Raw genomic sequence first — 16,714 nt, 5'->3', positions numbered from 1 at the left:
CAAGATTGGGCCTTTGAGACAAATATCCTATATTCGATAGGACCAGAAATCCTTAGCGAAAAGGCATTGAATACATACAAGATACTTGGATTCATGAGGACTAGACTACACATTGACTGTAATTTAGCCAGTGGTGGCTGCTGAGGGGAGAACGGCTCATAATAACATCTGGAATGGATTTCAGTGGAAACGGTATCAAACACATCAAACACGTGGTTTCCATGTAGTTGATACCATTTCCATTGACTCCATTCCAGACCTTATTATAAGCCGTTCTCCCCTCAGCAGCCTCCACTGAATTTAGCCATATATTGAAAGGAATCCCTCAGGCCAATTCAAGCTTTAGTGTCTGCAAATCATAACCTGGACGAGAGAGAGAGAGAGAGAGAGAGAGAGAGAGAGAGAGAGAGAGAGAGAGAGAGACAGAGAGAGAGAGAGAGAGAGAGAGAGAGAGAGAGAGAGAGAGAGAGAGAGAGAGAGAGAGAGAGAGGGGGAGAGAGAGAGAGAGAGAGAGAGAGAGAGAGGGAGAGAGAGGCTATGATCTTCCCCTCAAGGGCACGTCATGACAGTATGTAGGTAGACGGACGGACAAGAGAGACAGTTTTATCTTTTATCATAGGGAAATGTGTTTTATTTGTATTGCTGTATAGAAACACATGCCTATTTGGTGACTATCAAGATGAACAGTCAGACTCTGTGAACGATAAAGCACACCCTAAGTTCCTATGGATTGGTTTAAGGGGAAAAGATCTCTATGGGTAAAAAGTATATCATCGTCCGCCATAAGCCATTCTCTGAGGTAATAACACATTGTAATATGTCAAAAACCATTCTTTGTGGCTGACGCTATAGCGATTTCTACCTGTCAACAGCTTAGTGGCAGTTGAATGGTCTGCCACACCATTAGAGAGTCATGTCATGGACGTGAGGAAATTAGCAGGTGGTTGTCAGATCATTGAGTCAATGAGGTTTTAATGGGGTTGGAGGAATTCATTCATTAATGATACGTACCAATTCATTCTTGAAGAATATTATTTATAAATGCCTCATGAGCTCAGTTCAACTGTTGTACCCCATCAGAACCCAAAATATACGCTTGTTTTACTCCAATGTTTGTAAATAATGTACATGTAAACAAACAAAGTATAGCCTCATAACATGGTTAAAACTATAATGTTGATATAATGGATGGTCAGTTCTGTATAGCCTCAAAACATGGTTAAAACTATAATGTTGATATAATGGATGGTCAGTCCTGTATAGCCTCATAACACGGTTATAACTATAATGTTGATATCATGGATGGTCAGTCCTGTATAGCCTCATAACATGGTTAAAACTATAATGTTGATATCATGGATGGTCAGTCCTGTATAGCCTCATAACATGGTTAAAACTATAATGTTGATATCATGGATGGTCAGTCCTGTATAGCCTCATAACATGGTTAAAACTATAATGTTGATATAATGGATGGTCAGTCCTGTATAGCCTCATAACATGGTTAAAACTATAATGTTGATATCATGGATGGTCAGTCCTGTATAGCCTCATAACATGGTTAAAACTATAATGTTGATATCATGGATGGTCAGTCCTGTATAGCCTCATAACATGGTTAAAACTATAATGTTGATATCATGGATGGTCAGTCCTGTATAGCCTCATAACATGGTTAAAACTATAACGTTGATATAATGGATGGTCAGTCCTGTATAGCCTCATAACATGGTTATAACTATAATGTTGATATCATGGATGGTCAGTCCTGTATAGCCTCATAACATGGTTAAAACTATAATGTTGATATCATGGATGGTCAGTCCTGTATAGCCTCATAACATGGTTAAAACTATAACGTTGATATAATGGATGGTCAGTCCTGTATAGCCTCATAACATGGTTATAACTATAATGTTGATATCATGGATGGTCAGTTCTGTATAGCCTCATAACATGGTTAAAACTATAATGTTGATATAATGGATGGTCAGTCCTGTATAGCCTCATAACATGGTTAAAACTATAACGTTGATATAATGGATGGTCAGTCCTGTATAGCCTCATAACATGGTTAAAACTATAATGTTGATATAATGGATGGTCAGTCCTGTATAGCCTCATAACATGGTTAAAACTATAACGTTGATATAATGGATGGTCAGTCCTGTATAGCCTCATAACATGGTTATAACTATAATGTTGATATCATGGATGGTCAGTCCTTGCATCCATAGCTCTATCTATTAATCTGAGAGTGGTTGTATTTCTCCAGGCCCATCCCTCAGCTTTTAACCAAAACAGAGGTGGGATGTCTGCTTTGTTATTGTTTCCATTAAGGATTCTAGCTTTAATGACATTAAGAATAATTGATAGGATTTATATAGCGCTTATCCGGATGCTTAGAGCATTTGCCAAATGTTTGAAGTGTTGGTTATTATATTGGGGACATTTGATTCCAGCGTTTCAGTGATGCCTAAACAGCAAGAGGTACTTTGCCAGTCTTAATATCCATCTATATGTTGTTCTTCTGCCCTTGTGTTTCTCTCTGCCATAATGCTCCCTCCCCAGACATATTATCCAGACCCTGTTCCCTGTTCCCTGTTCCCTGTCTGCTTGATACAGACAGAGGCATTAGTTCTTTACACTATGGCCATAACACAACCCTGAGAGCAGAGCAGACAAGACCTGGGTTCAAATACTGAATACTTTCAAATCTTTCAAATTCGTTGAGCGTTTGCTTTAGCCTGCCAGGAATCCCAGATGTGTGGGGTTTAGGGATCCCTCTATTGGCTCCACTTCGCCAGGCAAACTCAATCAAGCCAAGCTTAATTATTTGGAATTATTTTGAATAGTGTTTGAACCCAGGTTTTGTGAGCAGAAGCCGTTAGGGAGCGCTCAGATGTAAAACTGATACATTCACATAGAAAGCCACTTCTGTATACTACATGTGACTATTTTGGTAGCAGACTGTGAATTCTGATCTATTTAATTGATTTATAATAGTATTGTAATGCTGCAGTGTATATCCCAGAACTCCTAGCTGGATCCCAAATGGCCCCCCATTACCTGCAGCCCCAGTCTCCCTGCAGCTAATGTACACTAAAATATGAAAGCACATGTCTTATATTCCCCTTTAATAGGCTGGGATGTTAATACTCTCATAGTCACCAGATACAGAGCTGATGTATTGAATTACCGCTCTCCTTTTAGCATCTACCCCTCTTGCTCTCTCTCTCTCTCTCTCGCTCTCTCTCGCTCTCCTTCTCCGTCTCTTTCTCTCTCTCCTTCTCCGTCTCTCTCTCTCTCCGTCTCTCTCTCTCGCTCCTTCTCCGTCTCTCTCTCTCGCTCCTTCTCCGTCTCTCTCTCTCCTTCTCCGTCTCTTTCTCTCTCTCCTTCTCCGTCTCTCTCTCTCTCTCCGTCTCTCTCTCTCGCTCCTTCTCCGTCTCTCTCTCTCGCTCCTTCTCCGTCTCTTTCTCTCTCTCCTTCTCCGTCTCTCTCTCTCTCTCCGTCTCTCTCTCTCGCTCCTTCTCCGTCTCTCTCTCTCGCTCCTTCTCCGTCTCTCTCTCTCCTTCTCCGTCTCTCTCTCTCTCCCTCCTTCTCCGTTTCTCTCTCTCTCCTTCTACGTCTCTCTCTCTCATTCTCCGTCTCTCTCTCTCTCTCTCTCATTCTCCATCTCTCTCTCTCGCTCCTTCTCTCTCGCTCCTTCTCCGTCTCTCGCTCCTTCTCCGTCTCTCGCTCCTTCTCCGTCTCTCTCTCTCTTGCTTTCTCTCTCTCTCTTTCTCTCTGAGATGGTGGTAGAGCAAAGATTGTTTCAGTGGGCTCCTGTCTTTACTATGCTGTCTCTCGGGAGACAAAGAGACGAGCAAATCCATCAACGCACCACTTAATCCTTGCAATTGACAACACAAGCTGCCATTACCTATGGAACGTTTACTACTGCTATTGTTGCTGCTAGTTTTAACTGAACAATGAGTTAGATCAGCCACCTTATTGCGTTTATTTAACCAAGTAAGTTATAGAGAAAACATTCTCTATTCTTATAATTACCGGACAACCTCTACCACCTAAATAGGGCCATCCAGAGCAGGGTTGTGTTCATTAGGCACCAAATGGCAGAAAACAGTTTAAAACAGGAAGAGACTATACCAATAAGAAACGCTCTTTAAAAAAAATATATTTTAACATTTTCTGCTGAGTGATGACCTAATGAGCATGACCCAGCAGGGCCGGCATAAGCAACATAAGCCCCCGGCCTGTAATGCCAAATAGTGTCCCCCTGCCAAATAGTGTCCCCCTGTCAAATAGTGTCCCACTGCCAAATAATGTCCCCCTGCCAAATAGTGTCCCCCTGCCAAATAGTGTCCCCCTGCCAAATAGTGTCCCCCCTGCGTCACAATGGGATTGGAGAAGCTACTAGCGTTCGTTGCTAGGGCCGTTGCTAGAACATGCCAAATTCTGCCTGGCTATGTAATGAAAAGAATTATTTCAAAAAACGTTGTTTACATAGCTGGGATGAAAATAATGTAATTTTGGCTGTAATGATCTCTACGCATTAGCTCATCACACCGTTGATATAGCAATGACACTATTTGGCAGGGAGACCCTATTTGGCAGGGAGACCCTATTTGGCAGGGAGACACTTTTTGGCAGGGAGACCCTATTTAGCAGGGGGACACTTTTTGGCAGGGAGACCCTATTTGGCAGGGAGACCCTATTTGGCAGGGAGACCCTATTTGGCAGGGAGACCCTATTTGGCAGGGAGACCCTATTTGCCATGACAGGCCCTCAACCAGTTATTATAAAAACTCAGTCAGTGTCTCAACTATTGAAAGTAACAATAGCGATAATGCACAAGGTGTAATTTATCATTTTAGTCACGTCTAAATTAGCTATGTCAGCTTATTTCTTTTGTTTAGATTGGTAGTTAGTCTTGTAGTAATCATGGTCAAATACCGCCCAGGAACGCGGGGCCCAGGGGCCCTGACCTCCAGGGATACCCCATTGATTTGCCAAATTGCGTAGAAATTAGCTTTAAAAATGCAAAAAAATATATTTAGCTGTAAAACTGCTACTTTTTTTCTCTGCCCCATTGCAAAATGTATAGAATTGCATGACATTTGTTATAAAACTGCAACATTTTCTCTATGCCCCATGTCAACATGTGTAGAATTGCTATTGTTATTTTAAACCAAACATTTTTCTCTCCTCTGTCAAGAGGGTTTAACTAAAATGATTTGTTGCAAGGTTTTTTGGGGGGGGGGGCAACCAAATCTCGATTAGGGCCCCCAAAAGGCTAGGGCCGGCCCTGCGACCGAGTAATGCTTGGGGCATTGGGTTGTGTTTAGATTACAGAGCAGCCTCTGTAGTGTTATGTTGATGGAGAGACATCCAGATCCCAGTCAAGACTTTCCTCCCTGTATTGATCTCCTCATTCCTCTCCATGGATCTGTCTGTCTGTCTCTCTCTGTCTGTCTCTGCTCTGTCTCTCTGTCTGTCTCTGCTCTGTCTCTCTCTCTCATTATCTCTCTCTCTCTGTCTCTCTCTCTATCTGTCTGTCTCTGCTCTGTCTCCCTCTCTCTCTCTCTTTCTCATTATCTCTCTCTCTGTCTGTCTCTGCTCTGTCTCTCTCTCATTATCTCTCTGTCTCTGCCTCTCTCTTTGGCTCTGGCATGTCAGACAGGTAGGGGACAAGAAGAATCACAAGGCTTCTCACTGAGAAGTCAAGGCTAGTTTTCCTTATTCAATCTCGTTCTGAGGGCAGTTCTACCACAAATTCTTTCCAATCATAAGGCCAAAGTTAAGACATTTACATTTTAGTCATTTAGCAGACGCTCTTATCCAGAGCGACTTACAGTAGTGAATGCATACATTTCATACATTTTTTTCTCTGTACTGGTCCCCCGTGGGAATCGAACCCACAACCCTAGCGTTGCAAACACCATGCTCTACCAACTGAGCCACACGGGAAAGAGGGGGAAGACAGAAAGAGACAGAGGGGGGAGTGGGGTGAGAGAAAGAGAGAGAGGGGGCGTGGGGAGAGAGAGAGGGGCAGTGGGGGGGAAAGAAAGAGAAAGAGGGGGGCGTGGGAAGAGAGAGAGAGAGGGGGGAGTGGGGGGGAGAGAAAGAGAAAGCGAGAGAGGGGGCGTGGGGAGAGAGAGAGGGGGGGTGGGGGGGAAAGAAAGAGAAAGAGAGAGAGGGGGCGTGGGGGGAGAGAGAGGGGGGCGTGGGGGAAGACCTTAAAGCATAAAGAATAAAATAAAGCATAAAATAAAGAAAATCCAATGTGTCTGTCACCGCAGGTCCACACACATGAACAACACATCCCCCTCCTGATTATAGTCCTAGAATGATTGTGGATTACATCAACCAAACACCACTGTTTAGAGTCTCTACCACTTAACACCTTCCACCATGCTTGGCCAGGCTATAAACAAAACACTGAAATACCTTTTACCTAAGTGACTCACTCATCTGTACTAATACGTTTTGGCAGAGGTCTCATGACAATATCATAGGTATACAGCTCAGAACAAACACCACACCACACCACACCACACCACACACACACCACACCACACCACACCACACCACACACACACCACACCACACCACACCACACACAGATACACACACACACACACACACACACACAGATACACACACACACACACAGATACACACACACACACCACACACCACACCACACCACACCACACACACACACACACACACAGATACACACACACACACCACACACCACACACCACACCACACCACACCACACACACACACACACACACCACACCACACCACACCACACCACACCACACCACACACACACACACAGATACACACACACACACACACACACACACACACACACACACACACACACACACACAGATACACACACACACACACACACACACACACACACACACACACACACACACACACACACCATCTCTAGATACGATTCAGCATGCTATGGGGTGGAAAAGGTTTGTTCAGGATGTGAGAAATTAATCCATTACATCCAAATATAGAGTCTGGTTGTCACTCCAGGCTCTGGGTTCTGGGGACTCTGGGGAGCTGTGATGATATGCTTCACACAGTGTGTGTGTGTGTGTGTGTGTGTGTGTGTGTGTGTGTGGTGTGGTGTGTGTGTGTGTGTGTGTGTGTGTGTGGTGTGGTGTGGTGTGGGTGTGCGTGTGTGGTGTGTGTGTGTGTGTGTGTGTGTGTGTGTGTGTGTGTGTGTGTGTTTCAGGCAGCAACAGGCCTATTCAAGCAGAGAATGAGTGCTGCCAGTCTGACAGCTAGCTGGAAATGAAGAGAATTATTCTGTCTCTTTGTCTGTCTGGTCCAATGCCTCCAAGCCTCCTGTTTCAAATCAAACTGTTCATTTAAATGATAAAAAAAACAATCATACACCCACAACATAAACAGCATTGTGCTGTGTTGTCAACTATTCACCTGAGAAGGTATACCATCACAATACAAACACTAGTAAATATATTCTGACATATGTTGTGTCTCATTCAAAGCCTCCAGGCCTCCAGGCCTCCAAGCCTCCAGGCCTCCAGAGTGATGCTGTCACTGTCCCACAGGCTACAGAGAGGTAATCAAGCTGTCACTCTCCCACAGGCTACAGAGAGGTAATCATGCTGTCACTGTCCCACATGCTACAGAGAGGTAATTGTGCATCACAGAAACACAGATCTGTCAATAGAGGCAGAGACTCTGGAGGATTGATAATTTGGTACAAATCTGAACTACAATATGTATTTGATCCCCTCAAAATTGGTAAATATCACATTTGGTTAATATGCGCAATATACCGTATATCCCCCGTCAGAATCCCCATGTTACTCAGAGGAGATCCTCCCCAGCCTTCAGAATCCCCATGTTCCTCAGAGGAGATCCTCCCCAGCCTTCAGAATCCCCATGTTACTCAGAGGAGATCCTCCCCACCCTTCAGAATCCCCATGTTACTCAGAGGAGATCCTCCCCACCCTTCAGAATCCCCATGTTACTCAGAGGAGATCCTCCCCAGCCTTCAGAATCCCCATGTTACTCAGAGGAGATCCTCCCCAGCCTTCAGAATCCCCATGTTACTCAGAGGAGATCCTCCCCAGCCTTCAGAATCCCCATGTTACTCAGAGGAGATCCTCCCCAGCCTTCAGAATCCCCATGTTACTCAGAGGAGATCCTCCCCAGCCTTCAGAATCCCCATGTTACTCAGAGGAGATCCTCCCCACCCTTCAGAATCCCCATGTTACTCAGAGGAGATCCTCCCCACCTTTGAGGAAGAGACGTGCCATTTCCAGGACCAGGGAAATGTGCTCATCTGTGGAGACACAAATGCGCACACAGGAACACTACCTGATCTAACGACCACAAGAGGGGACAGCTTTATTACAGGCCATACTGTTTCTAACTGTCTTCATCTCCCCCATAGAAACAACAGTGACAGCACCATCAACAAAAACGGAAGGGATCTGTTGCAGCTCTGTAGAAGCCTGGGTCTGTACTTTGTCAATGGTAGGTTACGGGGGGACTCTTTGGGGAGATTCACCTATTGCTCACCTCTTGGCCACAGTACAGTAGACTATATGATCACAGACACTGACCCCTTCTCTCTCAGCTCATTCACTGTCAAGCCACTAACACCTCTGTCTGATCACAGCCAAATTACGTTGTTCCTCAAAAGAACAGACATGGAAACAACCACACATTCACAGCCCAGTAAGCTGTACAACATCAGAAATTCATACAGATGGGCCCAAAACAGCACAGAAGAATACCAGAAAGCAACCTGGAACCAACAAATCCAAACACTCTTAACTTAGTGGACACCACATCCACTCACATGGTTGTAATGGGTGTACTGGTTGTAATGGGTGTCATGGTTGCCATGGGTGTACTGGTGGTCATGGGTGTAATGGTTGTCATGGTTGCCACGGGTGTAATGGGTGTAGTGGTTGTCATGGGGAGGATAAGAGGGTTCTGAATAATGGTTGTCTAGGTTTCAACCTATTGATCTCTAGCCTGCAGCCTCCTTTGTCATGGTCCAGTATTCGGTCCAGTATTCACAGTTATGTGTTGTGTGTGTTATGTGACCTATGGTTGCGGATGGTGGGCCCCATGTTTCAGAGAGAGAGAGAGAGAATGTATGTGTGTGCCTGTGTACCTGTATGCAGGTCAACCTACCAGTGACTATGGTGTGTTCTCCTCCAGAGCAGGAGAAGTCTCCGGAGGTGAGCAGGAAGCAGGTAGCCTCTTTCTTGCTTGTCTTGTTCCCCCTGACCGACCGGGAGTGTTCTCGACGGTCGCCGTGGGCGCGCCGTAGGTTCCACTTCTCGCTGGGTGACAGCGGCTGGGTCAGGCTGCACCCCTCATCCGACGACAGAGCCAAGTTGGCGTCTCCGTTCTGCTTGGAGTCTGACAGGAGGACAGGTTTGGTTCATAAAGCGTAAGATCTTGGATCAGGTCCTCCCTGTTCATGTCATCTTTTCCATTAGGATATACAGGTTAGCTGAGGTCATATCTACATGTGTTTTATTTAACCTTTATTTAAACAGGTTTTTTTTCATTGAGATAACATCTCTTTTCCAAGAGAGACCTGGTCCAATAGCAGCAGGGGGAACAATGTGTACAGTGCATTCAGAAAGGATTCAGACACCTTCACTTTTTCCACATTTTGTTATGTTACAGACTTATTTTAAAATGGAATATAAATGTTTTTCCTCATGAATCTACACACAATACCCCATAATGATAAAAAACACAAGTATTTTGACCATATACTATGAGATTTGAAATTGAGCTCAGGTGCATCCTGTTTCCATTGATCATCCTTGAGATGTTTCTACAACTTGATTGGAGTCCACCTGTGGTCCACCTGTCTATATAAGGTCCTACAGTTGACAGTGCATGTCAGAGCAAAAACCAAGCCATGAGGTCGAAGGAATTGTCCGTAGAGCTCCGAGACAGGATTGTGTTGAGGCACAGATCTGGGGAAGGGTACCAAAAAAATGTCTGCAGCATTGAAGGTCCTCAAGAACACAGTAACCGACATCATTCTTAAACAGAAGAAGTTTGGAATCACCAAGACGCTTCCTAGAGCTGGCCGCCCAGCCAAACTGAACCATCGGGCGAGAAGGGCCATGGTTAGGGAGGTGACCAGAGCTCCAGAGTTCCTCTGTGGAGATGGGAGAAACTTCCAGAAGGACAACCATCTCTGCAGCATTCCACCAATCAGGCCTTTATGGTAGAGTGGCCAGATGGAAGCCACTCCTCAGTAAAAGGCACATGACAGCCCGCTTGGAATTTGCCAAAAGGCACCTAAAGGACTCTCAGACCAGAGAAACAAGATTCTCTGGTCTGATGAAACCAAGATTGAACACTTTAGGCTGAATGCCAAGCATCACGTCTGGAAGAAACCTGGCACCATCCCTATGGTGAAGCATGTTGGTGGCAGCATCATGCTGTGGGGATGTTTTTCAGTGGCAGGGACTGGAAGACTAACCAGGATCGAGGGAAAGCTGAACGGAGCAAAGTACAGAGAGATCCTTGAGGAAAACCTGCTCCAGAGCGCTCAGGACCTCAGCCTGGGCCAAGGTTCACCTTCCAACGGGACAATGACCCTAATCGCACAGCCAAGACAACGCAGGAGTGGCTTCGGGTCAAGTCTCTTAATGTCCTTGAGTGGCTCAGCCAGAGCCCGGACTCGAACCCGATCGAACATCTCTGGAGAGACCTGAAAATAGCTGTGCAGTGGCGCTCCCCATCCAACCTGACAGAGCTTGAGAGGATCTGCAGAGAAGAATGGGAGAAACTCCCCAAATACAGGTGTGCCAAGCTTGTAGCGTCATACCCAAGAAGACTTGAGGCTTTAATCGCTGCCAAAGGTGCTTCAACAAAGTATTGAGTAAAGGATCTGAATACTTAAGTATTGGGGTGGCAGGTAGCCTAGTGGTTAGAGCGTTGGACTAGTAACTGAAAGGTTGCACGATCGAATCCCCGAGCTGACAAGGTAAACATCTATCGTTCTGCCCTTGAACAAGGCAGTTAACCCACAGTTCCCCGGTAGGCTGTCATTGTAAATAAGAATTTGTTCTTAACTGACTTGCCTAGTTAAATAAAGGTAAAAATAAATAATAATAAAAACTATTTCTATTTTTTATTTTTAATACATTTGCAAAAAACATCTAAAAACATGTTTTTGCTTTGTCATTATGGGGTATTGTGTGTAGATTCATGAGGAAAATGTTTTATTAAATCCATTTTAGAATAAGGCTGCAACGTAACAAAACGTGGAAAAAGCGAAGAGGTCTGAATACTTTCCGAATGCACTGTACATGGCAAAACTGATGCTAGATCAGCAATACTCGGCTTGATTGAGCATGCCAGGCAAATTAGATCCAATAAAATATTTTTAAAAACTGCTAACCCCGCCCATCTGGCACTCCAGACAGACTGGAGCAAACGATCAAACTATTGCACATGTTTTGAGTAGTATTTAAACCCAGGGTCCCGAGTGGGCTCCCGAGTGGGCTCCCGAGTGGGCTCCCGAGTGGGCTCCCGAGTGGCGCAGCGGTCTAAGGCACTGCATTTCAGAGCTAGAGGAGTCACTACAGACAGCCTGGTTCCAATCCAGGCATATATCACAACCGGATGTAATTGGGAGTCCCCATATGGCGGCGCACAATTGTCCCAACGTTGTCTGAGTTTGGCCGGGGTAGGCCGTCATTATAAATAAGAATTTGTTCTTAACTGACTTGCCTAGTTAAATACAATAAAGGTCTGCAAGAGACACAGGGCTGGGCTTACAGTAAATGCCAAAGCTTTTACTCAACACCCCTTCAGGTCTTAGGGAAAGGTTGAGACACAATGTCATTTTACCGGGAAAACACCATTTTGAGCAAACTAATTTATTGGACAGCAGCAACCTTATAAGAAGATGATTTAAAGGTCCAATGCAGCCGTTTTTCCTCAATATCAAATTATTTCTGGGTAACAATTAAGTACCTTACTGGGATTTCTTTCAATGAAAAGGGCAATTTCTCAAGCAAGAATTTTGCCAGGACTGTCTGGGAGTGTCCTGAGTGGGGAGGGGGAAACAGAAAATGTGCTGTTATTGGCTGAGAGGTTTGGAATTCGCTTTCTTAAAGGGTCTATTAACTAATTTACCACACGATGATGTCACCATGGAAGGCCAAAACTCCATCCCACCAAAACAGGATTCAATTTGAGGCAGTCTTTACAAACAGCTCTTACACCGAAAGGGCATTATCATCATGATCACGTCTTCACAGTGTTATTCCAACGACATAGTGTGGAAATAAATAGGAAAATCACATTTTTTGGACTGCACTGGGCCTTGTGATGTAGACCGATGAATATACTGTATTTTGATAGTGGAGCAAACAAAAAAAAGCTGACTCTGAATTTAACAAAAGTATTTATTATCTGGGAGGGGTATATTCATGATTGTATCAAGTTGTGTTACTGTGTTTGCCGCTAGGGACAGTAAACCTGGAAAGCTATGATACAATATGATTACAGTAAAAGGGTATATTATGGGGTTTTTTCCCGCCTCCCTGTTGTAAAAGAGCACCACAAATACTCTAGCGTATCATACCTTATGTCAGTGAAGAACTGCAATACTGTAGCGATGTGTTCATTAGTAATGTGTTTAAGTTGAATGTGTGAGTTTTAAAAGGGTGACTTGAATAGGTTTGAATGACTTGAATGACTTATGAGCGTGAATGGGTTGAATCAATTATACATCGACTTACGACTTTACCATTATGGCACCAAAAGGATTTAGTGAAGGGATAAGTGCACAATGAAAATGGTCTATGAATGTTTCAGCGTGAATAAAAGTGGCTGTAGTGTGACGTGTAAGAGGAGATGTGGTTTGAAAAGGTTGAATGAGGTCTGAGTTTTAATGGGCTGGAATGGTTGACGGTTTGAATAAATTAAACATCCACTTATCATTGTGGCCTATGGCATATCATAACGATGCTTCAAAAAACATTAGTCTAAATAAATTAGGAGGGTAGAATTCTTTTATGTATTTGAAGAATCTAATTTGAATTAGTCTGACCTGAGCGGATCCTGTTGACATTCTCCTCTACAGCCAGCGGACACGGATCACTCTGAGTACTGTCCCTGGGAGAGGTAGCCACAGACTTCCCGAACGAGACCGTGTCCGTGGGAGCGTCCGGGTTCGGATTGTGCGCTTTCTTCTTCTTAGGCAGCTTCTGTTTAGCCATGGCCAGGGAGTAGTACATCCCAAAGTTATTGACTATAACAGGCACGGGCATGGCGATGGTCAGCACCCCCGCCAGGGCGCACAGCGCGCCCACTATCATGCCCAGCCACGTCTTGGGGTACATGTCCCCGTAGCCCAGGGTGGTCATGGTGACCACGGCCCACCAGAAGGAGATAGGGATGTTTTTGAAGTGGGTGTGGTTGGATCCGCGAGGGTCGTCCGGTTGGGCCCCTATCCGCTCTGCGTAGTAGATCATCGTGGCGAAGATGAGGATGCCCAACGCCAGGAAAACGATAAGCAGGCAGAACTCGTTGACGCTGGCTCTCAACGTGTGGCCGAGGACCCTCAGACCGACGAAATGCCTGGTCAGCTTGAAGATCCGGAGGATTCGGACGAAGCGGACTACCCGTAGAAACCCCAGGATGTCGGTGGCTGCTTTAGAGTAGGACAGGCCGCTGAGACCCATCTCCAGGTAGAAGGGCAGGATGGCCACGAAGTCAATGACGTTTAACATGTTCTTGATGAAGAGCAGCTTGTCGGGGCAGCACACGATACGGACGAAGAACTCAAAGGTAAACCAGACCACACAAACGCCTTCCACCATGGTCAGAATGGGCTTGGTCACCACCTAGAGTAGATCACATTATACATTAGATTATACATTAGATTATATTATAATTAGATTATACATTAGATTAGATTATATATTAGATTATACATTAGATTAGATTATATATTAGATTATACATTCAATTATACATTAGATTAGATTATAATTAGATTATACATTAGATTAGATTATATATTAGATTATACATTTGATTATACATTACATTTTACATTAGATTATACATTTGATTATACATTAGATTATACATTAGATTAGATTATATATTAGATTATAAATTAGATTAGATTATACATCAAATTAGATTATACATTAGATAATATTAACCATTAGATAAGATTATAGATTTGATTATAAAATAGATTAGATTATACATTAGATTAGATTATAAATTAGATTATACATTTGATTATACATTAGATTAAATTATAATTATATTATACATTAGATTATATTAGAATTAGATTAGATTATATATTAGATTATACATTTGATTATACATTAGATTTTACATTAGATTAGATTATACATTAGATTATATTAGAATTAGATTATACATTAGATTAGATTATACATTTGATTATACATTAGATTATACATTAGATTAGATTATACATTATATTATACATTAGATTAGATTATACATTAGATTATACATTAGATTAGATTATATATTAGATTATAAATTAGATTAGATTATACATTAGATTATACATTAGATTAGATTATACATAAAATTAGATTATACATTAGATTATACATTAGATAGTATTAACCATTAGATTAGATTATAGATTTGATTATAAATTAGATTAGATTACACATTAGATTAGATTATACATTAGATTATACATTAGATTAGATTATAGATTAGATTATACATTAGATTATGCATTAGATTAGATTATACATTATATTATACATTAGATTAGATTATACATAAAATTAGATTATACATTAGATTATACATTAGATAATATTAACCATTAGATTAGATTATACATTAGATTATACATTAGATTAGATTATAGATTAGATTATACATTAGATTTGATTATAATTATATTATACATTAGATTATATTAGAATTAGATTATAAATTAGATTAGATTATACATTAGATTAGATTATAAATTAGATTAGATTATACATTAGATTATACATTAGATAATATTAACCATTAGATTAGATTATAGATTTGATTATAAATTAGATTAGATTATACATTAGATTAGATTATATATTAGATTATACATTTGATTATACATTAGATTAGATTATAATTATATTATACATTAGATTATATTAGAATTAGATTATACATTAGATTAGATTATATATTAGATTATACATTTGATTATACATTAGATTTTACATTAGATTAGATTATACATTAGATCATATTAGAATTAGATTATACATTAGATTCGATTATACATTTGATTATACATTAGATTAGATTATACATTATATTATACATTAGATTAGATTATACATTAGATTATACATTAGATTAGATTATATATTAGATTATAAATTAGATTAGATTATACATAAAATTAGATTATACATTAGATTATACATTAGATAGTATTAACCATTAGATTAGATTATAGATTTGATTATAAATTAGATTAGATTATACATTAGATTAGATTATACATAAAATTAGATTATACATTAGATTATACATTAGATAATATTAACCATTAGATTAGATTATACATTAGATTAGATTATACATTAGATTATACATTAGATTATAGATTAGATTATACATTAGATTTGATTATACCTTAGATTATACATTAGATTAGATTATACATTAGCTTCGATTATACATTAGATCAGATTATAGATTAGATTATACATTAGATTTGATTATACCTTAGATTATACATTAGATTAGATTATACATTTGCTTCGATTATACATTAGATTATACATTAGATTAGATTATAGATTAGATTATACATTAGATTAGATTATAGATTAGATTATACATTAGCTTTGATTATACATTAGATCAGATTATAGATTAGATTATACATTATATTATTGAATTTAAATTCAGGGATCATTAAAGTATATAATATAGATATATTATATAGATTAACTATTATCCAATCAGGGGAAATTCATTTGGTCACTAAAATGTGCTTATAAACGTTTTCCCATTATACAAAAATACAAGACAATGCAATACAATACAGTACAATGCAGTACAATACAATGCAGTACACTACAGTACAATACAGTACAATACAGTGCAATACAGTACAATACATTACAGTACAATACAATGCAGTACACTACAGTACAATACAATACAAGTGCATTACAGTACAATACAGCACAATACATTACAATACAATTCAGTACAATACATTACAGTACAATACAATACAGTACAATGCAGTATAATACATTACAATACATTACAATACAGTACAGTACAATACAGTACAGTACAATGCAGTACAATGCAGTATAATACATTACAATACAATACAATACATTACAATACAGTACAGTACAATGCAGTACAATGCAGTATAATACATTACAATACAATACAGTACAATACAGTACAATACAGTACAGTACAATACATTACAATACAATACAATACAGTACAATACAGTATAATACATTACAATACAATACATTACAATACAGTACAGTACAGTACAATGCATTGAAAAAAGGCCCATTACGTTTAGGTGCTATCCAGAAACAGTGAAATGGACACCATATTGCTCTCATCTGTCCAATCTTCTCAGATCTCCACTAGAGTCGAAGGG

At 40.8% G+C, this 16,714-nt stretch overlaps 1 protein-coding gene across 2 annotated transcripts in view; it reads right to left on the bottom strand.

Annotated features, from left to right (window-relative positions):
- Positions 1-16,714, bottom strand: part of LOC115165337 (potassium voltage-gated channel subfamily C member 1-like) — a 60,129-nt gene that overhangs the window by 2,796 nt on the left and 40,619 nt on the right. For both annotated transcript variants that reach the window (XM_029718410.1, XM_029718409.1), the window contains 2 exons: positions 13,115-13,910; positions 9,214-9,444 (listed from right to left, as the gene is read on the bottom strand). In XM_029718410.1, coding sequence (XP_029574270.1) covers positions 9,214-9,444; positions 13,115-13,910 — 1,027 coding nt within the window. The remainder of the gene's footprint in view (positions 1-9,213; positions 9,445-13,114; positions 13,911-16,714) is intronic.

This window comes from Salmo trutta, chromosome 28, assembly GCF_901001165.1.
Source record: "Salmo trutta chromosome 28, fSalTru1.1, whole genome shotgun sequence".
NCBI lineage: Eukaryota > Metazoa > Chordata > Actinopteri > Salmoniformes > Salmonidae > Salmo > Salmo trutta.
Note: the sequence above shows the minus strand (reverse complement) of the source record. Positions and strands in the feature narration are given on the sequence as shown.